This window comes from Heterocephalus glaber, unplaced genomic scaffold (assembly GCF_053883595.1).
Source record: "Heterocephalus glaber isolate CG9 unplaced genomic scaffold, H.glaber_assembly_v1.0 deba00001744, whole genome shotgun sequence".
NCBI classification, from domain to species: domain Eukaryota; kingdom Metazoa; phylum Chordata; class Mammalia; order Rodentia; family Bathyergidae; genus Heterocephalus; species Heterocephalus glaber.
In genome coordinates, this window is record NW_028258450.1 from 5,966,272 (window position 1) to 5,990,030 (window position 23,759).

Consider the following 23,759-nt stretch of genomic DNA (forward strand, 5'->3'; position numbering starts at 1 on the left):
CCACAAAGCTGGAACCCTCCCCACCCCTTTACGGGAAGTTGCCGACCCCTGTCCAGGGCAATACCTGGCACACACTGGACGCTGAACGCATATTTGTTGTGACAGAACTGTGCCTGTCACTCATCGTGACCCACACGAGGCCACCAGCTTCTCTTGTCTCATGGCCAGCTCCAGCTCTGACTCACATGTCCAAAAACAACAGCCCAGTGACCAAAAATAAAATGGTGAGACATTCACATCTTTGCCACAGGGAAAACGCCCGGGCGGAACTGCAGTCAGGGCCCACAGTGAAAATCAGTACCCACAGTGAAAATCAGTACCCTCTTTTTCTCAGTAAAGACTCAGACCCCTGTGCCCCCACCAGACACAGAAGCTGCTTCCCCAGTTTGGTATTCTCACTGAAAAAATTCCAGCTGGGCTTGGTAGCTCACGTCTGTAATCCCAGCACTCAGGAGGCTGAGGCAGGAGGATCTCAAGTTCAAGCCCAGCCTGGACAACTTAGTGACTGAGCAAGACCCTGTCAGAAATAAAAGTATTCCCAAACTTTCTTCTGTGCACACAGCAGCCCCATCCTGCCTCTCCTGTCTTCTCCCCTTTCAATGTCAACATTTTATTTCTGTACATCTCCTTATCACTTCAGCTTGCCTGCACATTTCCCTTGCTGCCTATTACTTCCGAACACCCAGGTCACATGGAGGCTGTGCCTGGACCCTGACACACACCTGACCTGCTGCTCTGTCTGCCCAGGGTCTGAGTTTTCTCTCTAGGGCGGCTTAAGCGGCAGCCTCAGGACCCCCAGGGGATTAGAGCAGCCTGACCACCAGGGCTCACACCTGAGGGGGCCTGGCCCGCTGGACCCCCAAGGGAATGGGGCTGGGCTTTGTCCTGAGGCTGCTGTCCCCTGGCCTGGCTAGAGGAAGGTGGAGGCCAGAGGCCAACTCAGTCCCAACGCAGGCCTTGGCTCTCTGGGTCTCAGCCTCCCCATGGTTTCATGTAGCGCTCTCAAGCCAGACAACGTTGGTTCAAATCCAGGCTCTGCCACTTCGGAAATGTGCGAATGTGGGCAGCTGTGCCTCAGTGTCCTTGCCTGCAAGATGGGTACGATGCCAGTGCTTCCCACCTACAGCTACGGGGAGGATTATAGGATACATTACAGATACAGGGCTCAGGACTGGGCAAGTGCTCCATAAATACCGGGGACTGTTCAAATGCTGACACAGGCATGCAGATTGTAGAAAGCCCTCAGCAAAAGGAAGCTGGTTATTATTACAGTGATGTCATCCATTTCCCCATAGACTGAGCCGAATGAAGGGTGCTTCCAGTTAGTTACCAGGCAGATTTGGGCACTTGTGGGAATGATGACATCACTATTTGCCAGGTAGATTTAATGCTAACAGGGGTTGATGACATCACTAGTAACCAGGCAGACTATGTTTAGATTACAGATTCCGGAATCTCCTTTCCTATTTGAAATTCTGCTGTGTCCCAACTCACACTCCTCACTGATTCCCTCAAGCGCATGATTTGCAAAAAAGTGAGAGGTGGCAGAGGCACTGGGAGTGGACGCTCCAACAAAGACCCTGGTCTTCCTGGGACTTATATTCTAGTGGGGAGACCTGACACATAAATAACACCACCAGTGTCGTGAGGAAAACAAAACATGGCCTAGAAGGGAGCGTGAGGAGGGGAACTTTGGTAAAGGGCGTCAGCCCAATTTGACAGGTGCAGAAGTAAATCGGCGATCCCAGAAGGCCAGACCCACACAGCTACCTGGGACTCCGAGGAGCCTTTGCTCTGTGACCTCAGTTTTCCCAGCTGTGACTTGGGAACGATCGCCCCACGTTTTGGCGCAGCATGGTGATTAAAGGCACTGATTCCAGAGTCGAAGTCGGGCTGGGAAACGCCCCACCCCTGCCCTGCAGCCTGCCGGCTCTGAGACTTTCGGCAATTAGCACCGTCTTTTCAGCGTGGGTTCACCTCATCTGCAAGATGAAGATCTTAATAGCACCGATTGCAAGGGGTTCATTGCAAGGATTAAATGAAATCATGCGGGTAACGCGCTTTCTACAGCTGCTGGCAAACACCAGGCGCCCCATAAATGACCCTTATTACGGATGGCATCGTCGCCCACGCCTCCTCCAGGGGAGAGAGCCCGGGATAGTGACTGGCGTTCGACAAAAATGAATTCCCTCTCCTGTCTCTCCTGCCGCCGGCTCCTGGGGGACCCAGGCATTCCGGCCTCCAGCCGCCCCCCATGCCAGCACTCACAAAGGGCCCCATTCATGCTCTGCGCACAAAGCGGCCCATTCACCCGGTCCCGGTGGGCCTTCTACTCTTCCCCGCCCCCCGCGGCTCCCCATTGGTCACTTCTGCTGCCCGTCAGGCCTCGGGTCCCACCCACCACCCTCAGCCTGCCTCCGCTCTCCGGCCAGGTTCTTTTCCCACGGCTGGCACCCTTCGGCAACTTCTGATTGGCCTAGCCTACCAGCCTCTCTTCTCGATTGGCGGTCGCTGCCCCTGTGGGCGTGGTCGTAGCTTGCCGCAGCAGACATCGATTGGTCTCCTCTGAGCTCGTGGGGCGGGGCCGTGGCGCGGGCCCGCCCCTCTTTCTCCCCAGGCCTAAGCCTCAGGACGGCCCTGGACGCCGGTGAGTGCCCGGGGCCGGCAACCCGCGTGGGCCGCGGAGCCAGACTGCGCCCGGCGAGGCCGGAGCCTGGGGGCAGCGATCAGAGCCCCGGGTCCTGGCACGGGCGAGGGGCAGTGAGACGGACACTCACCTTGGGCGCGCAGCGGGACGGCGTAGGGGCGGGGGTTGGGGGGACGCTGTGCCACTCGCTCCCAATCCCGAGTTCCCACTGCGTGAGGCCGGGTCGGGGTCCCCGCTGCCGTCACTGGGCCTGTTCCGCAGGAAGGGAAACTGAGGCTGACTTTGGCATCGTGGGTAGTTTAATACCTGAGTCATGGCCTGCAGGGCTCCGCCCACAGAATGGCAATGTCTGCTCTCCCTAGCGAAAACCGCGGGTCAGGAGGGGTCGTGACTGGCAGAGACAGAGGGGTGGGAAGGGAACGTATTTGAACACCTACCATGGACCTGGACGCTTTGTTTTTTGTTTTTTGGTGGGTTTTTTTGGTTTTTTGAGACAGGGTCTCACTGTGTAGCCCAGGCTGGCTTCGAACTCGCAGCAATCCTCCTGCCTCAGCCTCCCACGTGCTGGGATTACAAGCGTGCACCAGCATGTCCAGCATCAATGCTTTTATTTTTATAACTAAAATCATTTCCTTCCATTATCCTATGAAGTTGCATTGGGTTATATTTTACCCATTTTACAGGGAAGAGCAATCAGACTGGACAGAGGCGGGGTGGGCGGCATCAACATGGGATGGGGAATAATTACACTAGGAGACCAAGCCCTTGCAGTCCCAAAACCTTCCTAGACCCATAGTAGGCCCCCCAGGAAGGGGGCGGCTGGGTGGCGGGTGGTGTAAACCGAGGAGCTGGGTCGCAGTTACCAGCTGGTGGGAGGAAGGTGACATTTGGGGGGACTTAGGACACGCTGTCCCCAAGCCCCATTGTTTAGGCTTGAATCGCAGCTCGCACTCTTACCGGGTGACCGTGAGCGTGTTTTTTGGCCTTTCTGTGCCTCAGTTTCCCCATCAGAGCAATGCAGATTCCGGTCATCCCTGTCTCATAGAGTTTCATGCTCATTTCACCCATGAGCCTGAAATCTGGTGGCCAGAATAACTTTCTGTCATCCTCTTTGGTACTCTGTGTGGATTTCATTGTCCAACTTTCAGGGTGGGGGAAACTGAGGCTCAGAAAGAATAAATAAATGATCAGGCCCTGGCCCAGACCCTCTCTGCACATTGTTTTATTAATTTCCTGGGCTGCGGTTCCCACGGAGGGATTCGATCCCGGGACATCCTCAGCCCTGTGCACCACGGGCCCTGCCCTTTGCCCGTGGAGGAGGAGGAGCCCCTGGCGCCGCCGCCCACCTGGCCGCAGATCGCCCTCCCCTCCCCGGTCGCTGTCTAGGGCCTTGCAGCTCCAGGACCCGCCCCTCCCCAGCTGCAGGTGTGGGTGACCTCAGAGCCCGGCTCCCGCCCCGCGACGGGACGTGGCCCCGCCCCGCGCTGGACCGCGGAGGTGCCGCACCTGTGCGCCCGAAGAGGACGGGGATCCCCGCGCCCCTTCCTCGGCTGCTCGCTCCGGCCCGTGCCCATAGGTAGGCCCAGGGTCCGAGGGGTGAGGAGCCGAAATACAAGCTCTTGGGTATGGAGGAGATGGGGTTTGCCACTCCTAGATCCAGGAGGGCGGCTAGGGGCCAGGTACCCCAGGTCCGAGTAAGGTCTGTGCTGCCAGCCTGGACTCTGGAGGGAAGGACGAGGGCCAGGACTCGGTCTGGTTTGCTGACCCCCGGGTCTGAGAGGGGAGGCTCGGTGTCTGGATCTCTGATCTGAGGCAGGGGGCTGGGTTTGTGATCCCGGTTCTGGAGGAGGAGGGCCCGCCTGGACTCCCGGTCTGACGCTGTGCTGAGGTCAGAGGTTGGCGCCCACAGCCGCAGCCCCAGCCTCAGGGCGGCTCCCTGGCTCCTGTCCCTTGGCCTGCAGTCTGCCCCTCCCAGGGCAGGTGTTCTCTCCTGCCTCGGTGACAGTAATGAGTCCTGGCAGAGCATTCCTGCTCTCTGAGGCAGGCGGGGCGTCCGGGCTCAGCAGTTCCGGGCCAGGCCTTCAGGGCCCCGCCAGTGTCCGGGCTGCTGTCAGCTCTCAGCGCCTGCACCCGCTGTCGAGGGGCTGCTGTGAGCTGAGGACCCAGGTCTGGGGATGGTGGCGCCACCAGCCTGTCTTGTGTTTGGGTCCAAGGGAGGAGGGGCTGGGGCTTCAGACGCCTGGGTCCTGGGAGATTCGGGCTGGGCTCCTGGGTGGGGAAGGGTCACGGCCGAGGACCTGGACCCCTGGCTCCAGGGAAGGGAGGCTTGGGGCTGGGCGATTGCAAAAACTCCCAAACCTGCCTGTTCAAAGGGCACAGCTCGGGGAGGAAGTGCTAGGGTGGGGCGGGGGTAAAGTCCCGCATGGCCTGGGCCTGGCTGTTTGGGGCTTGGGGAGCGGGGAAGCGCACCCCTGTTTCCAGGGTGCTGAGGCCCAAGAGCGCTAGGGCCAGGGGCACGTGCAGGCCGGGCCGGAGGACACCCTGCAGGTGCTCCCTGCCTTGTCCCTCACCATCTGGGGCCCTGGGAGGGCAGGGAGGGGCCCAGTGCACCCCAGGGCAGCTCTCCACTCTGCGTGGATGGGCTGAGCCGAGGCAGGGCCCCCATCTGACTCTTCCCTGGGTCCCCAGCCCTGGGCAGAGCCTGGCACGGGAGAGGCCCTGGAGTTCGGAGGGAGCGGGGGCAGCGGAAGGAGGTGTAACCCAGGCAGGAGCGGGGCCTGAGTCTTCTGAGGTACGGGGCAGGAGTGACCGTGGGGCGGGGGAGGGAATCTGATGACAGAAATCACATCAGTGGCCTCCTGGGGCTCACACCAAGTAAAAGCAAGGTTATATTCTTTTCTTTTGAGACAGGGTCTCGCCATGTAGCCCAGGCTGGCCTTGAATCACTGTGCAGTGATCCCCCTGCCTCAGCCTCCCGAGTGCTGGAATGACAGGCGTGCACCACCACAGCCTTCTCCCATCTCGCCTGCCACGCTCTTCCCCTCCCCTCCACCACTCGGCCCTAAGCACCAGGCCTCCTCAGTGCCGCAGGCTCCCAGGCACATTCCTGCCTCAGGGCCTTTGTACTGTCTGGACCGCTTTTCCTCCCATTGTCCTGATGGCTTCTTCCCTTCACCTTGCTTGGGTCTTTATTAAAAAGTACCACCTTGGGCCGGGGATTTAGCTCAGTGGCGCCGCCACCTGCCTCGAAAGCGCAGGGTCCCAACTTCAATCCCCAGTACCAAAACAAAACAAAAACAAACAAAACAAATCCTGTAATCCCAACACTTAGGGAGGCTGAGGCAGGAGAATCACACGTTTGAGCCCCACCAGGGCTTGCAATCTAGCAAGGCCCTGTTTTAAAATAATTTTTTTTTTCCAGTACTGGGGATTGAACTCGGGTCCTTGTGCTTGCGCAACAGGCGGCGAAACCACTGAGCTAAATCCCTGGCCCGATAAAATATTTTTTTAAAGGCTCAGAATGTAGCTCAGCGCAATGGCCCTGGGCTCAATCCCCAGTACTAATACTAACAGGTGAGTAAATATAGATACAAATAATATTATTTCAACACCCCATCAAATATAAAAGTACCAACGAACCGTATCTCTCATCCAAGTGCTAACCAGGCCCGACTCTGCTTGGCTTCCGAGATCAGATGAGATCCATGAGCCACATCTTTCTGGGCCACTCAGATTTTGAAGACTGTCTTCCTTCTTAGTGGATGGGGTCGCACTTGCAATCCACCTGCCTCAGCCTCCCAGAGTGCTGACGTCATCCTCTCCTCTCCCCGCAGACCATGGCGGCCGTGACGCTGTCAGTGCCCGGGCGCAAGGTGCCCCCCAGGCCGGGCCCAGTGCCGGAGGCAGCGCAGCCCTTCTTGTTCGCCCCGTGCTCCCCGGGCTCGGGAGCGGGCAGTCCCCCGCAGGTGGAGTGGACGGCCCGGCGCCTGGTGTGGGTCCCTTCGGAGCTGCACGGGTTCGAGGCGGCCGCACTGCGCGACGAGGGCGATGAGGAGGCCGAGGTGGAGCTGGCGGAGAGCGGGCGGCGGCTGCGGCTGCCGCGGGACCAGATCCAGCGCATGAACCCGCCCAAGTTCAGCAAGGCCGAGGACATGGCCGAGCTCACCTGCCTGAACGAGGCCTCGGTGCTGCACAACCTGCGCGAGCGCTACTACTCCGGCCTCATCTACGTGAGTGGCAGGCGCGTGTGGCGGGGCGAGGCCGGGCCGGCCTGGGTCAGTGCCCTGATCACCCTGCCGGCGCTGGGGATGGAACCCAGGCCTGCGCACCAGGCTGCATCCCCAGTCTTTTTTTAAACTTTTGAAGGTTTTGAGGCAGAGTCTCGTTCAGTCACCAAATTGCCCAGGCTGGATTCAAACTTGAGATCCTCCTGCCTCAGCCTCCCAGAGTGCTGGGCTCACAGGTGTGGGACACCATGATCAGTTTGTTTTTTGTTATAACTGATGAGAACCAAGGAGAATAGAAAACTCCACACTCCGGGTAACTCATTTCCTCTCCCTTAGGCAACTATAGTCTATTATGGCCCATAAGAGACAACCAAGGCTGGGAGAGAGTGAGTCATAACAGGATGAGCATTTGTAAAGCTCTCTTCTAAGCCCTTTATTTTCCATATGTCTGTACTTATTTATTATTGAAACAAGGTCTCGATATGCAGCCCAGGCTGGCCTTAAGCTCACTGTGATCCTCCTGCCTCAGCCTCCTGAGTGCTGGGATCACTGGCTTGCACCACCACCGCGGGCTTCTTCTGGTTTGTTTTTTTTTTTTTTTTTGGTACCAGGGATCAAAGTCAGGACCTTTCCAGGCAGGTGCAGTGCTGCTGTGCTAAATCCCCTGCCCTCTACGCTTTTTAAAATATGTTGTCTTGGGCCAGGGATTTAGCTCAGTGGTTCCGCCGCCTGCCTCGCAAGTGGAAGGACCCGAATTTGATCCCCGGTATAAAAAAAAAATACGTTGTCTCAATAAGTTTTCACAGTTATAAAGCAGCTGATCCCCATTCTACAGATAGGGAAACTGAGGCCTGGGCAGCTTTGGCCGAGCCTAGTGGTGTGGGTGTGGCTTGGGAGGAGGAGGGCCTGGGTGACAGTGAGGTCGTCCCTGGCTGTGGAGCACTATCTTCCCAGGGGTTCCTGTGAGAACCAGCTGGCGAATTCCTCAGCAGTGCCCACACACTACGGGGTCCGCTCCACAAGCTGTCCGGGGTGTGGCACATCATTAGCTTCTTTAATAAGCATCCAGGGTGGCTCTGATGCCACTGAGGGTGATGAACGCCACTGAGCAGAACAAACGGGATTGGAGAGGTGGACAGGAATGTGGGAGACAGTACAGAAACCTGGCAGAGTGGGTGGCTGGCAAATATTTGCTGAGCACTCACCGTGTGCCAGCCGCCTTCTGAGTGCTGTCCTTGCTCTGCCGGCCCACAGGACTGTGGATCCCGCCTGACACAGGAATGTCAAGTGGCCAGGGCATCCGAGGGCCCGGCCTGGAGGGAACCCAGCAGGCGCCGCCCCTGGGGTGCCAGCCTCCACTGCCACAGCGGCCCTGAGGAGATGGCAGAGGCCGCCGTAGAGCGGAGCAGCCTGGCTCCAGGCCCTCGGTGCTCAAGCATCGGCCCATGCGGGTTAGGGTCCAGCTGTCGGGAGGGCCTGGCACTGAGGGCAGAATGGGCCCTGCATCCCCTCCCGGGCTTCTCCCAGCAGTGGGAAAGAGGCCTCACCCCATCCGCTGCCCCGGACCCGGGTGAACCCCAGGGAGAGCGGAGCAACACCCCAGACAGGAGCTCACCAAGCTCACCATTGCCTGCTGTTTATTCATTTTTTTCTGTGCTGGAGATCAAACCCGGGACCTTCATACTGAACTACATTCCCAGCCCTCTTTCTTTTTTTAATTGAGACAATGTCTTGCTGAGTCACCAAGTTGCCCAGGCTAGATTCAATTTGGGATCCTCCTGCCCAAGCCTCCCAGAGTGCTGGGATTACATGTGTATGCCACTAAGCCTGGTGAAATAATTACTCTGGACCCTGCTGGCCACCTTGTGAGGTGTCTGCTGTCACTGGTGTTGTGCAGGTGAAGCATCAGAGCCTCAGAAAGGGACAGACCTTGGGCAAAGCCCTGCAGAGGAGAACTGGCTCAATTCAATTGGAACCCAGGTTGGCCTGACTCCAGACCTTGGGTCCTGGCCACTCTGCAGGAAGATTTCAGGGAGTGCTGCTCCTGTCCCCATCAGATGAGGACAGTGGGACTCAGAGAGGTTGCTTGCTCAGGGTACTCAGCTGCAAAGTGTGTGCAGTGTCATTCAAGCTCTGCCCTGCTTGTCTTAGGACCCATGTTTAACACACGTTTGTTGACTGACTAACTGATCATAGGGAAAGCAGTATTGCTCCGTGAAAGATGGGGTGCCCAGGGCTCCAGAGGCCCAGTTTCTGTAGCTGGTAACCTGTTTGACTTTAATGGGGAGCCTATGTAAGGATCTCATGCTCTTTCACCCCCAGGCGGGAAATAAGGCATAAAGAAAGCAAACCCTTCCTGCAAAGTTAACGCACAGCTGGAAAAGGCCGCATGTGGCGCCCGGCTGGGGGCCTGGGGAGAGCCCGGCTCCCAGGCCGCAACGGAAGGCGAGCGTCTGAGCCCGCCTCATTATCTCCCTTAACCCCGGGCTCTGATGCAGCGCGGTGGCCTCCCGGTGTCTCGGTGTCTCGGGGAGGAAACCGAGCGGGGAGAGCGCTGCCGAGGGCCCGCCCGCAGCCAGCTCCGATTTCAGCACGGGCGTCGCCCTGGAAACGGTACGGCTGACGGGAGGGGCGGCGTGGGGGGCTCCCCGCGCCAGCCATGAGAGGCGGCCGGGGCGCCAGCCGACATGAAATACCCTCCCAGGGAATGCGGCCCGGCCGCCCCGCCCGAGAGGGCGCGCAGCGAGGGAGGGTGCAGCTTCCAGGCCGTGCGCCACCCAGCAAACCGGTTGTGCGGCTCCCGCCGCCGCCGCCCGCGCCGTCTGTCGCCCTCCCGGGTTGGGGGCTTGGCACCTGCCTGGCCACGCCCCCGAGCCTGAGGCCACGCCCCACGCCAGGCATCCCGCTGGGTGACCCAGGTACCAGGCTGCTTACGGGGCGAGCTCAGCCGGGCGGGCTGGCGCACGCCTGTCATCCGAGCGCTCCTGAGGCCGAGGCAGGCGGATCGCAAGTTCAAGTTCAGCCTGGGCAGTTAAATGACTTAGCGAGACGCTGTCTCAAAGTGAAAAATGAGAAAGGGCTGGCGCCCCGCCTGCGCCTTGCGCCCGAAAGGCGGCTTTTCTCTCTGGTGAGAAGGTGGCGCTGCGCGGGGTCGTCTAAGCGGGACGTTGACCCCGGGGTCAGCAGGGTCTGTCACAGTGGATGCTGCCTGCGCCCTACACGCCCTGCGCGGCGGCACTGAGGCCAAAGTGTCCGGGTCCCTCCTCCGCCTCCAGCGCCAGTGGCCGCCCAGCCTGTGCAGTTCTCCGCCTCCCTGCACTTGAGTGGTTTGGAGCTGGCCCGGGGGCTCCACAGGCCCTGCCTTGGATGGTCCTCCCAGCTCGCTTGCCGTCTCCAGCTGCTGCAGAGATTGCGACCTATGTTCAGCAGCCACAAAGGCCACGCTCTCCCGTCGTGAATCTTCCCCCTTCACATCTACATCGTCTCAGTGCTGGCAGACCTTGTGCAGTGCGCAACCTGTCCAGCCGTAAGGGGCCCCTGTGCTGAGGCTCTCTTTCCTGTCGCCTGCTGTAGACCTACTCCGGCCTGTTCTGTGTGGTCATCAACCCCTACAAGCAGCTGCCCATCTACACAGAGGCCATTGTGGAGATGTACCGGGGTAAGAAGCGCCACGAGGTGCCGCCCCACGTGTATGCAGTGACGGAGGGGGCCTACAGGAGCATGCTTCAAGGTGAGTGTGGGCGGGGCTGGGGCTGCCAGGAGCCCGGGCAGGGCCAGAGCACAGGCTGGGCATTTCTCTGAGGGTCCTTGGAGGCTTGGGAGGAACACAGACAGGGCCAGGTGGGCCTGGCTCCAGGTCATACCACAGTCTTCTTTTTGACACTGACTCTCAACAATTGGTATCACTTCCCCTAGAGAGACAGTAATTCCTACACCGTTCATTCATTCCACATTTATTGTTGAATTTTAGACATGACATGCAGTCTTTCAGGCAGATGAGGGCCCAGGCGTCTGTGTACAGCTGGTCAGGCTGTGCACTGCCCGAGGGCTTCTGCCTAAGGGTCTTAGATCAGCTAGAGAAGCCCTATGCTATACAATGTGTAGTGTGTGTGTGTCATGGCAGATGATGTATTGTGTTTGCTTAATGAGTTTACATATGGTAAAAGGTCACTCTATCTGGTTCTATTGGCTCCTTGTCTGTTTTATGGCAATTTCTAGCTATTATCAGACACTCCCTATTATGGTGTTTTAGGAATAAATAAACACTGAATTGAGGCCCAGCGCAGATTTGTTTCTTGGGAGATTTTTTTCCTGGACCCACTAATCTCCACATGGCTTGGGATTTTCCACTTATCTTTATGTTTTTAATTTTTAAATTTTGAGACAGGGTCTCAATATATAGCCCAGGCTGACCTTGAACTCAGGGGCAATCCTCCTGCCTCAGCCTCCTGAGTGCAGGGACTATAGGCGTGGTCTGAGATTGGACCAGGTCGGTTCGGTCCTCTGAGGCTTGTGAGCCGCCTGGGGACAGTGCCCCTGCCCTGCCGTCCCTGTGGCTGTGCTGTGGCCTCGCATCCCCCGCTGGTTGGTGGTGCTGCTCCGCCCCCTCTGTCCTAGCTGCTGTCTTTGAGTTCTGTCCCAGCGAGCATAGCGGTCCCTCTACTCTCCTGGCCGGTCCCTTGGCTTTTCCTGGGTCCATCTCTGAGCCCACAGCAGCTGGGAAATAGGTTCTGTCATTACCAGGTGAGGAAACCAAGCCACAGAGCAGAGCAGCCCTTGCCCATGGTCACCCTGCTGGATGGGTACCTGAGGTGGGATTTGAACCCAGTGCCCTGCTACTGCCTCCCTTTTGGGATGCTGTGTATTGTATTTTTGTTCTGTGTTGGGCGTTGTGCTGAGTGTGTTGTGGTTGGCTTTGGTGTTTTTTTGTTTGTTTTGGTACCGGGGATCGAACTCGGGTCCTTGCGGTTGCACAGCAGGCAGCAAAACCACTGAGCTAAATCCCTGGCCCCTTGGCTTTGGTGTTTTGAGACAAGGTCTAGAAATGTAGTTCGGGTTGGCTTTGAACTCCCAAGCGTCCTCTTGCCTCAGCCTTCTGAGTGCTGGCATCACAGGTGTGCCCCACCATGCCCGGGCTTATTCCCTTTTTTAAAACCATCTGGAGGCCCCACCTGCTCTGACTTCGAAGCCCATCTGTCCCTCTCAGCACCTCTGTCCCCCTGCCCAGCCGGCTGTCTCCTCTCTGTCTCCCAGAGGCCCTCACCTCTGACCTCTGGCTTTTGCCTTCTGCCCTTGCACCTCTGCCCGGGGTGCCCCTCCCTGTCTGAAATGACCCCAAATCACCCCTTGACCTGGCGCTTCCCATCCTGGCTCTGTGGACATGGGGGCCCATGGGATTCGGCTTTAGCTTCTGAGGGTGATGCTCCATGCAGCAGGCCCTGCCAAGCCTGAGGTGCTGACACTCTGGTCCGGGGTGGACTCTGGGGTCCCGGGCCTCAGTGTCTTTGAGACCTGAGGTGGCACACGGTGGGGACTTGAAGGCCGATGGGTGGATGGCGTTCTGCTCCGCTGGTGTCTGTGGTCTCCACTTTACAGACGAGGAATCAGAGAGGGACAGCAGCCTTTAAGGGTCACACAGCAAGCAAAGCATTCATCGAGGAGGGCAAGGCAGGGCAGTGGTGTTAGAGCCCAGGGGTGTCGTGTCTAGGCCCCTTGGGAGTGGGGCTGATGAGTGTGAGACCCCAGGTGACGTGGCCCTCTCTGTCCCCGCAGACCGAGAGGACCAGTCCATCCTCTGCACGTGAGTGGCGGGGGCTCCCTGGAGGTGGGGGGGGGGTCCCGTGGGGCTGGCACTATGTGGAGGGGAGTGGGGCTCCCAGCCTCACCGGCCCCACGGCCCTTGCCCCTGACAGCGGGGAGTCTGGAGCCGGGAAGACAGAGAACACCAAGAAGGTCATCCAGTACCTGGCGCACGTGGCATCGTCGCCCAAGGGCAGGAAGGAGCCGGGAGTCCCTGTAAGCCAGCGCCATGGGGCAGCCCGGCGGCCACCTGTGCTGCCTCCACCCTGGGCCACAAGTGTCCATCTCTCTCTGTCTCTCTCCCCCTTGGCACCTCGGCTGCCCACACGCCTGCTGTGCACCCCCCTGGGAGCAGGGGCAGCCAACATAGGGTGTCCAGACGCCCCCTTACTGTGGCCCAATTGCGGGTGGGTGCCATGCCCGGGTTTGTCTCCTTGCTTCCAGCGCACCCCCTCTCTGAGCTCACTACCAGGGGTCACTGTTCTCCCACGGTGACAACAAGGAAACCCCAGGCACTGCCAGCTGACTCCAGAAGGAAGGGGTACAGCAGGATCAGAGTCGGTGTTCGTTCCCAGCCCTCCTGGTCTTCCCGGCCCCCTGCCCCTCCCCCGGTCCCCAGGGTGCCTATTCACCGTGTGTCTGTCCACGTTCCATGTGCGGTGTCCGGTCTCTGTCTCGTGTCCTGTGACGTCCTCAGGCTTCCGCCAGCACCATATCTTATGTGAGTAGCAGGGTGCTCCCTCTGCTCTTGCGCCCCGGCCACCCAGCTGGGGACCCCCACTGCCCCTCACGGCCGTCCTGCCGTTTGCACCCCAAAGTTGCGCGGCCGCGTGGTGCACCCCTACTGTGCGCCCTGCCCTGGCTGAGCTCGGGAAGACTCGTGTGCGGACTTCCCAAGTGCAAGCCACGCACTCCTCACTGTGCACGTGTTCTTCCTCCCGCAAAGCCACCCAGTGTAAGCAAAACGCAGTCTGAGAGGAGGCACCTGGGGGTGGTCACTGAGTGCCCACTATGTGCGGGCTCTGACATTGATAGGGCTGAAGGGAACCTCAGAGTAAAAAGTTTTGTTTTTACAGTAATACAAGATTACATATGCACTGTAACAATGACAAAATCCGAGAAAGTGGAATCCTCTTTCCTGCTCTCAGCCCCTTTCTTAGGGTGGCTCACGTTGCTGACAGTTTGGAACAAATCCTTGAAGGTCTTTTTCCACGTGTTTACGAACATGTATATATCTGTAACAATAAGTCTTCTTTCGTGGAATTATTTTGTTGTTGTTGTTAATGAGGACACATTGTAGATATTGTGCAGCTTGTTTTTGTGTCTGGTTTCCACTCAACAATGTGCTTGGAGACGTTTCCCGGTTCCCAGACGACAGATGGATGGGAGGACCCGGATGTGGGAATCCCCCGCCCCCAGGCGCCCCGAGGCCGCTCTCCCTTCGCCGGGCCGGGCCGGACTCGGGAGCCGGTTCTCACCCAGGTCTTGTCCCGCGCCCGCCAGGGGGAGCTGGAGCGGCAGCTTCTCCAGGCCAACCCGGTCCTGGAGGCCTTCGGCAACGCCAAGACGGTGAAGAACGACAACTCCTCGCGCTTCGTGAGTGCGGAGACAGAGTGGCCGGTGTCGGTGCTGGGGCAGGGCTGGGAGGAGGCCGGACACAGGGCTTCGACGTGGGGGGCTCAGTGGGGCGGGGGTCCCGGTCTCAGGAGAAGGGTGTGAGGCCGCAGGCAGCGGGTGGCGGGTTGTGGGCCCCGGGCGGGTCCCCGGCTGAGGCTCCCACGTCCCCCTCCAGGGCAAATTCATCCGCATCAACTTTGACGTCGCGGGGTACATCGTGGGCGCCAACATCGAGACCTGTATCCTGCGCAGCCCAGGGCGGCGGGAGGAGTCGCTGACCGAAGCGGGGCGCTCGCGTGGCTCCGGCTGCAGCCCCCGCCCCCCCCCCCCCCCCGGCATGGGGACCCAGCTGCCGAGCTGAGAAGAGGCCTGCGCCGCCCTGCGGGCCGTGCCCTGGGTGCTGCGGGGGCCCAGTCCCTGTGAGGCGGATGCTGCGTCGCCCCATTTAACAGGGGAGGAAACTGAGGCTCAGGGGTTGTGCCCCTCCTCGCCAGCCTCTCCTGGGCCCTTGCGCCCTGCCTCCCCCGTCCGAGGGCCGAATGGGTCCCCTCCCCTGCGCATGCTCCTTGACTCCTCGCCCAGACCTGCTGGAGAAGTCGCGCGCCATCCGCCAGGCCAAGGACGAGTGCAGCTTCCACATCTTCTACCAGCTGCTGGGGGGCGCGGGGGAGCAGCTCAAAGGTCAGCGTCGTCGGCCTGCGGGGGGCGCGAGCGGTGGCGGGGGTCGTGTGACCTGGCCGCTGTTGTCTCCGCTGCCCTCTGCTTCCAGCTGCCCGGGCCTCGCTGGGGCACTGTCCTGGCCACGAGGCCAGGCCCCAGCACCTCTCGCTTCTCAGCTCCTCCCCCTGCACCATCTGCTTGCTCCGGGTTCCACACTGGCTCGGCTCCCGTGCCTCCTGACTCGACCCGGTGTGTCTGTCCCTGTGTCCTGCACCCTTGAGGCTGCCCTTGGCCCAGCCCTTGCACCGCGACTCCCACCTGCAGCCACTCTGGCCCAGCTCCTGCCCCTTCTGCCCTCCGGCTGCCCAGAGAGGCGCCCTGGACTCTCTGGCACAGCAACCCCACTACTTCCTGCTCCTTCCACCCCGTAGCTTCTGTCTCTTTGTGCTTCCTGCTGCCAGCCGGGCCCTTGTCACTCAGTTGCTCACTCTCTGTGGCTTTTGGGCACAGGTCAGCTGGGCGGGGTGGTGCACACCTGCAATCCCAGCACTCTGGGAGACTGAGGCAGGAGGATCTCAAATTTGAGCCCAGCCTGAGCAACCCTGTCTCAACACATAAAAAGAGCTAGGGATGAAGCTCAGGGCAAAGCCCCCCGGGTTCCATCCCCAATACCTCAAGAAAACAAAAGCCAACAAGAAAGCAGGGCTGCTGGGGCCGGGAAGGAAGGACCCTGCCATGGGCAGGGGGTCCGTCCGGGGCTCTGACCTTGCCTCCTCCTCCCGCAGCCGACCTCCTCCTGGAGCCCTTCTCGCACTACCGCTTCCTGACCAGCGGGCCGCCATCCACCGCCAGCCAGGAGCGGGAGCCGTTCCAGGAGACCCTGGAGTCCCTGCGGGTGCTGGGCTTCACGCCCGAGGAGATCACCTGTGAGTGGGCGCCGCACCTCGGTCCATCCGCCCGCATTCACTGAGCGCCGGCTGGGCTGGGGGCGGGAGGGAGAGGACAGATGTCCCTGCCCTGGGGACTAACGGGGGAGAACACACAGGGCTGGGTGAGGGCACAGAGCTGCAGAGGGAGGTGGGGACAGGCGCTGGGACTGTGCCTCAGGCGGGCGTTGGGGAGCCGAGGGCCCCTGGGGCTGGGGCAGAGGCTGAGCTGGGGAGGCTGAGGAGCACCGCGGACCAGGCGGGTCCGCCTCGGTGGCTAGGATGGGGCGGGCTCGGTACTCCGCTCAGCACCTGGGCTGGGGCGCTTGGCCCCGCTTTTTACTGAGCAGGATGTTTTGGCCTCGTATCCATTTGCTCTGGTGACTGTAACAAGGTATTGGAAGCTGAGTATCCTAAAGAGAAGTTGGTTGTCTGGGGGATCCCAGATGTCTGGGACCAGGGCTTGGACAAGGCTGGTGGGTCTTTGACCGGCCGTCCCCAGCCTGGCCCTGGTGTGAGGTTGCTGGCGACCCCTGGCTTTTCTTGGCACGTAGAAGTCTCACCTGGTATCTGTTGTTGTGTCCTTTGTGTGTCCAGGATACCTCAACGGTATCTGCCCTCCTGGACCCCAAGCCAGGCGTGGTGGTGTGCTTCCATAATCCCAGCCCTCAGGAAGCTGAGGCAGGAGGATCTTGAGTTTGAGGCCAGCCTGGGCTACATAGCAAGACTGCAGTGGGAGTGGGGTCAGACTGGAGCCGGGCTTCTCCTGACCTCATCTCTGATTGTATCTGCCAGAGCCCATGTCCACAGAGGTCACATTCGAAGGCCCAGTGGTTGGGCTTCAGCACATCCGCCTGCAGCAAGTGCATACAAATGGCCTATGTCCTCCTCAGGGTGGCAGAGTATGGTGGCTTTGCATGGACTCCGTCTTTCAACTGAGCCTCAGGGGCTCCCGTGGTGACTTCGAGCTGCGTCTTATCCCGAGCTTGCCCTGGCACCTCAGGAGGCGAGGAGCTGTGGTCAGCCAACAGTGGCCCCACCTTGCTTGCTCTGCTGCATCTCACTTCCCAACCAGGGTTGTGCAGTCCCCAGCCAGCCCTGAAGGTGTCTGCAGCTGGCATCTGGCAGCAAATCCAGACCCTGTGGGTGGCAGGGAGGGGTTTCCAGCCTTCCTGCCACTGCCTGCTGGCTGGGGGTGCAGACAGAGCTGGGAGTTTTGCATTTCACACACAAAAATGTTGCAGTAAAATTGTGAATGTGGCCAAAGGTCACCTGAGGAGTCCCCCCAGCCCCTGCACCTGGTTCCCATGCTTCTCCTTCCAGGTAGATTTTGGATGGATGAGAACAGACAGGGACAGCCATCCCTGGTACCCCGGAGATCAGCTCAAGGGCCCGCTAGAATACCAGGCGCTATGGGTGCCCAGGTCCCTTCAATAAAACAGCACGGTGTTTGCACGTACCTTGCGCAGTCCTCCCAGGTACTCTGAAGTACCCCTGTATGATTTATAGCACCTAATGCAACATGAATGGTACACAAATTGTTGCACTGTATTCCTTAGGGGGGAGGGCAGGGAAGGGCTGCACATGCTCAGGACGGCCCAATTTTTCCCTAAAATCTTCAGTCCAAAATTGGTTGATGCACAGATGCAGAACCCACAGATACAGAGGGATGAGATTGTTTTCTGTGTAAAGGAAGGCCTCCAAACTGATGTTCGGCTGTTCTGGTGATAAAAATGGGAAGCTAAACTGGGCGTGGTGGCGCATGCCGATAATCCCAGCACTTAGGAGGCTGAGGCAGGAGGACTGCTGCAAATTTGAGGCCAGCCTGGGCCACATAATAAGTTTGAGTTCAGCCTGGACTACATAATCTCAAAAAACTAAAAAGAAAAAATGAGGGGATGCTAAACTGGATACGATAGCATCCGCCTGTATTCCCAGCACTCGGAGGGAGGCTGAGACAGGAGGATGACAAGTTCGAGCCTAGCCTGGGCAACTTAGTGATTTAGCAAGAACTTGTCTCAAAATACATTTTTGAAAAAATATAGAAATGTAGCTCAGGTCCTGGGTTCAATCCCCAGTATTGCAAAAAAATAAAAGGGACCTTTATTTGAGATATAACTTATGCATCATACCATGCATATATATCCATATTTAAAGTGTACAGTTCAGGCCCTTTTAGTATATTCCCGGCCTCATGATTCACCAGTACACGGGATCAATTCGTGAACATCCCCAGTAGCCCAGGCACACACCTCACACTGCCTGGCGGTCACCCCGGCGCCAGCCCGCGTCCCTGCAGCCGCGGACCTGCTTTCCCTCCGGGGAGTGGCCGCGCCCGGGCCTTTCCCGCGAGTGAAATCGCGGTGCTTCGCGCCTCTCAGGGCTCGTCTGTGTTGTAGGATGCATCCTGGCTTCATTCCTCTATTGCTGAGGCTTTGGGGTTCTTGCTTTCACTACGGGAAACTTCCAATATGTCCGTGAGCGTGTGGGAGGGGCGGAGGAGCCTGTCCCGCTCCAGCAGTCAGAGATGCACGGCCTCCTGTTCTCCCGACCCAGGTCAGGAGCGAAGTCAGGAGCCAGCGTTTTGCAGACCCTGCCTGCCTCAGCGCCCCCACCGTCGCCGTCCACGAGGTGGCGCTAGAGCCCAGTGCCTCCAGCTTCACACCTGGCGCACCTTGTCCGCCCCTGTGTCCCCACCCGCGCCAGCTATCATGGCTGTGAGCTTTCTCGCCTTTGGTAAAGCCACAGATGGATGGAATCGCATTACAGCTTTATTTTGTGTTTTTCTTGCAAAGAGTGAGGCCAGCCACCTTTTCATAGACTCCGCTTCTGACAGAAGAGGAGACAGAGCAGGGAGTCCTGCTGCAGGACTCGGCACAGGTCAAGAGGCGAGGCAGAGCCAGGCATGGTGGTGCATGCTTGTAATCTCAGCACTCGGGAGGCTGAGACAGGAGGATCTCAAATTCAAGCCCAGCCTGTGAGTTCAACCTTCAGTACTGCACAGAGAAAGGAATGAAGGAAGGAGGAACTGAGGGAGAGAGGAAGGGAGGAAGGGAGGGGGGAGGAAGGAAGGAAAAAAGGAGTAAATTAAGGGCTAGGGGTGTAGCTCAGTGGTGCCATGCTAGCCTCATGTGTACAAGGCCCTTGGTTCAATCCCTGCTACTACAAAATAACAAAAGTTTAAAAATTTAAACAGTAAACACAGCGTGCAGGCCCTGGGGCTGCTGCCACTGTGTTCAGAAAGAGTCAGGTGTGACTCTAAGTCTTGTCTCAAGTGACTTTGGCTGTGTTTTCGGGGTGCTGAGCTAATAGCCCACCATAGCCCCAAATCAGCGGTTCCCAGGGTACGACGCTCCAGGTACCGGAAGTGTTCGTGTTACTCTAGGGCCGTCAGCAGCTTGTCCGGCCCACCTAAATTGTGGTTCATCAGCTTCCCATAGGAGCTTTTAAAACCTTTACTTTGCACCCTGGAGGCCATGGGAGGCTGGAACAATCAGCAGTCCCCACAGTCATGTGGCTGTGGGACCCTCCCTTGAGCCTGGGGTTCCTTGGAACCCATTTGGGAACCATGTTTCGCAGGCTGAGGCCCCTGAGCTGGCCTGTGCTGGGGATGTGAGTGCCATGTGGGCCTGGCCTTAGGGCCAGGTGCTGAGAGAGGGCAGCATCCTGCTTCCTTCTTGGCCCCTTTCTCCATTTTTTAAATTTCCTCATTCAGGATATTTATTTTGTTTGTTTGTGTTTTGGTTGGTTGGTTTTTGAGACAGGGCCTTACTATATAGTTCAGGCCTTGAACTCACTATATAGCCCAGCTGGCCTCGAACTTGAGGCAATCCTCCTGCCTCAGCCTCACAAGTGCTGGGGTTACAAGTGAGGACCACTGCGCCCTGCTCATCACTAGTGTATTTATAATACTGGTTTTGGTTCATTCATTCCTCACACCGCTGGAGTCTCCCCGAGAACCGGGGCTGTGCTGGGGGTACAGCAGGTCTACCCCAGCCCAGCCCTTGGGCCTCTAACAACCCAGGAATAATAGCAGCACTTATGAGACTCCTCCTGTGTCCCAGGCCTTCCCTAGAGCCATCCCTGATGCTCACTGAGGTCCCTGAAGGCACGATGGTCTCAGCCCCATTTCACAGCTGAGAGTCAAGGCCCACAGTGTGAATCCCAGGCTCCTTCTTGCTGAAAATAGCCAGTATTGTCAGCATTTCCTTCTGGGCCTCAGCTTCCCCATCTGAAAAATGGGTCTGTAATAGTCTCTTTCTCCCTAGTGTGAATTTGAGGAGATGAGTTTTTTCTTTTCTTCCCCCGCCCCATACCAAGGATCGAACTCAGGATCTTGTGCTTGTGAGGCAGGTGAGGTGCCACTGAGCTACATCCCCAGCCCTGGAGATGAGTTATTTACAAACACTTTTTTATGCCTTCTATGTGCTGGACACTGTTCCAGGCCATGAGGATGCAGCTATGACCAAACGCACAACATTCCTGAAACTGTTTTTTTGTTCTTTAGCAAGACAGTGTCATGGTGAAACCTTAGAGTGTGAAGCCAGAGGACCTGAGTTTGAGTCCCAGCCCTACCTCTTCCCTGCTGTCTGCTCCTTGACCAGGGCTGTCTCTCTTGGGTAGAACCCTAGTTCTCCTTCTGTAAAAAGGAGATAGTAACAGACCCCAGATCAGGGGGCTGAACACATGTCGTGGGGGGACTGAATTGTAAGTTCTACTTAACTGTGAGTAATTTAAATTTAGTTGAAATATGGTCCGTGGCTGCCATATTGGATGGTGTGATGTTAGCTGCCATATTGGATGGTGTGATGTTGGCTGCCATATTGGATGGTGTGATGGTGGCTGCCATATTGGATGGTGTGATGGTGGCTGCCATATTGGATGGTGTGATGTTGGCTGCCATATTGTGTGGTGTGATGGTGGCTCCCATATTGGATGGTGTGATGGTGGCTGCCATATTGGATGGTGTGATGTTGGCTGTCATATTGGATGGTGTGATGGTGGCTGCCATATTGGATGGTGTGATGGTGGCTGCCATATTGGATGGTGTGATGGTGGCTGCCATATTGGGTGGTGTGATGGTGGCTCCCATATTGGATGGTGTGATGGTGGCTGCCATATTGGATGGTGTGATGTTGGCTGTCATATTGGATGGTGCAGACCCAAGGGAGCCATGATGGAGCCCATTTCACAGAGGAGAACACCGAGGGAACAGTGTCTGTCCTTTCCATGGACTTGGGTTTCCCCCAGGCTGGCTGAGACCAGAGCCCACACCCCACCCATTCCTGCACCAGGGACTCCCCAGGAGTCCCCATGAGGGGACCAGGCTGCCTGACCCAGGTCCCTGTCCCCACTGCAGTGCATGCTGGCCGGTGCCCTCTGGAGGTGCCACTGGACATACCAGTCCTGAGTCTTCCAACCACTCTAGCCTGGGAGGGGCCCTGGGACCTGGGCTGGGGGGAGGGTGACCCCTGTGCCCCTAGAAGCCTCTCAGCATTCCTGGGGCTCTTATTTGTCCCTGACCCAGCTCTGAGGGAGCAGCACCAGAGACCACTGAGCCCAGTGGGAAAACAGGCCCAGAAGGCCATGCAGGTGCTCAGGTCACCTGCAAGCCCCGCCATCCAAGGCACCCCCATTTGAGTAACTCTGCCACTCAGTCACTGATGTACTGATTTATTAGGTGCAAAGTGGACTTCTGGGGCCAGACATCTGCAGGCACAACAGTGACCAGGACAAGGCAGGGGACCCAGGAGCATCTGGCCTCACAGATAAATTTAGTCTGGGCCTGCGAAGGGTGGCGGGCAAGGGAGCACAGAGCTGACCTGAGCCTGCTGGGGCTACGAGGCCTAGGTGCAGCCTGGCGCAGGTCAGGGCAGCCCCCCTCCCCCAGCAGGTGGTGCTCGGCTGAGCCCTGCGGGTTGGGCAGAAAGTCACCAGGTACAAGGCAGGAATGGCATCTAGCAGAGGGAAGCCTGGGCCAGGGCCTGGCACAGGAAGGAGTGCGGTGGAGGAACCGGAAGGAGGCTGATTGGCAGCTGGGGGGGGCAGGGTGCTACAGACCCCAGCAGGGCTTAGGCTCAATCCCAGGAGTAGTGGGGGCCAGGGAAGGGCTCCTCCCCACCACAGGCAAGCTGAGGTCCACCGCAGAAGCCTTTGTAGAGCGCTTAGCATATGCAGAGCACACAGTTTGGGGAGAGCAGGAGGGGAGCAAGGGGTAGGTGGTTCCCCAAGAAGCTGTGGTCTCTGTGGAGATAGGGAAAGAAAATTAGTATTTGTTGCACACGCCTGTCCTGGAGGCCAGAAGTGAAATTCAGCTGCAGTGGTCTGAGAGCAGGGTGGGCAGGGCTGGTTCTTTTGGAGGCTCCAGGGAGAATCCTGGCCTTTTCCAGCTTCCAGAGGCCGCCCTGCTCATGGGCCCCTTATTCCAACTTCAGGGTATAGGGCTGCCACCTTCGCCCTTGTGGCGTGTGTGTGTGTGTGTGTGTGTGTGTGTGTGTGTGTGTGTGTGTGTGTGTGTGTAAAATCTGCCTCCCCTGGTCGGGACAGTTGTGCTGGCCCCCGGAGCCCTCCCAGATACCTGTGACTGCCTTCCCACCCCTAGATCCTTCATTCACCTGGCTGTGGTGGCGCACACCTGTTGGGGCAGCACTCTGGGAGGCTGAGGCAGGAGGATCGAAAGTCTGAGCCCAGCCTGGGGAATTTAAGTGACTTAGCGAGACCCTGTCTCAAAATGAAAAATAAAAAATCTGCTCGGGATGTAGCTCAGTGCAAAGGCCCCGGATTCAATCCCAGTACTGCCACAAAGGTCCTTCATTTAATTGTCTTTAGAAGTCCCAGGTACTGGTGAGATAAACACTGAGGCCCGGGACCTGGGAAGGCACATCGTGGGGCCGTTACCCAGCTTCCCCTGAAGGAGTCAGTGTGCGCTTTCCAGGAACAGCTTCTCAGCCACAGGACAGGAGCCCCGCCAGGAAGCCGGTGTTGGCACGGCCCATCCTCTAGCCCACAGGCCTTAAGTCACTTGTCCCAGGAGTGTCCTTTGCCAAAAAAAAAAAAAATTCTTAGACACACACTTTCTCTCTCCCCCAGCCAGGATTTCACGTCGCATTTAACCCCTCTGCTTCCCTTCATGTGGACCCGGGGCCCAGGCCAGCCTTATCACCTTGACCTTCCGCTTCCGCTTCCGGGGAAGCCCGTGCTTTCTTTGTCCTGGTTTCCTTGAGGTTGCGTCCAGCTCCGACGCCAGAAGCCGCGCATGCTCCCCACCCCGCGCCCCTCTCTCCAAGCCAGCTCCCCCCAAGGCCCCTCCCAGGCTCAGCGCCCCCTGATCGGCTCCTCGCCCTGCGCCGTGACGCCCATCTGTGGCGGCGGGTGGCAGGAGGGGCTCTCGGGACCGTCCCACGGTGCGTCCCCTCCATCAGTCCCCCTAGAGCAGAGCGGCTGGAACCCGTGCGCTCTTCTGTGTGTTGCGCTGGCCCACATTCGCGTGCGATCAAAATAAATGTACGGTGAATGTTTAAATATTAAAATATGTATTTCGATAAAAGACCTTGCCATGAATCCCCCTTAAAATACTCCCCCCGCTTGGCACACGCTCATCCCGTCATTCTTGCCACTTCCTGAAGCAGCTCTGGAAGTCCCCTCTAGTGAGTATCTTTATGAGATGTGATCAAAAATATGGTGAATGCTGCTGCTGAGTGCCATGCAGTAGGAAGGAAGGCTTGTAAAAAACAGTACGCTGTCCTCATTCATCTTAGTTACCAGACTTCTGGACCTTCCCCAAAATCAAAATGACCATGAAAGATAAATGTTTTTAATTGATTCAAGACATCAAGGCAGCCCAGCGGTGCATGCCTGTAATCACGGTCCTGGGGAGGCTGAGGC

The 23,759-nt window shown here is 58.2% G+C and overlaps 1 protein-coding gene across 10 annotated transcripts in view; it reads left to right on the top strand.

The window, feature by feature from the left end:
* The first annotated feature begins 2,556 nt into the window (after positions 1 to 2,556).
* Positions 2,557 to 23,759, top strand: part of Myh14 (myosin heavy chain 14) — a 58,139-nt gene continuing 36,936 nt past the window's right edge. For 2 of the 10 annotated variants that reach the window (XM_087200636.1, XM_087200638.1), the window contains exons 1-10: positions 5,336 to 5,438; positions 6,481 to 6,876; positions 10,447 to 10,603; positions 12,646 to 12,673; positions 12,786 to 12,888; positions 13,370 to 13,393; positions 14,176 to 14,268; positions 14,465 to 14,528; positions 14,872 to 14,970; positions 15,735 to 15,875. In XM_087200636.1, coding sequence (XP_087056762.1) covers positions 6,484 to 6,876; positions 10,447 to 10,603; positions 12,646 to 12,673; positions 12,786 to 12,888; positions 13,370 to 13,393; positions 14,176 to 14,268; positions 14,465 to 14,528; positions 14,872 to 14,970; positions 15,735 to 15,875 — 1,102 coding nt within the window. In that variant the 5' untranslated portion in view covers positions 5,336 to 5,438; positions 6,481 to 6,483. Of the gene's footprint in view, positions 2,648 to 4,075; positions 4,224 to 4,657; positions 4,814 to 5,175; positions 5,195 to 5,335; positions 5,439 to 6,480; positions 6,877 to 10,446; positions 10,604 to 12,645; positions 12,674 to 12,785; positions 12,889 to 13,369; positions 13,394 to 14,175; positions 14,269 to 14,464; positions 14,529 to 14,871; positions 14,971 to 15,734; positions 15,876 to 23,759 lie in introns of those variants that run through there. The other 8 variants (XM_087200637.1, XM_087200639.1, XM_021246028.2 and 5 more) reach the window with 7 other exon arrangements.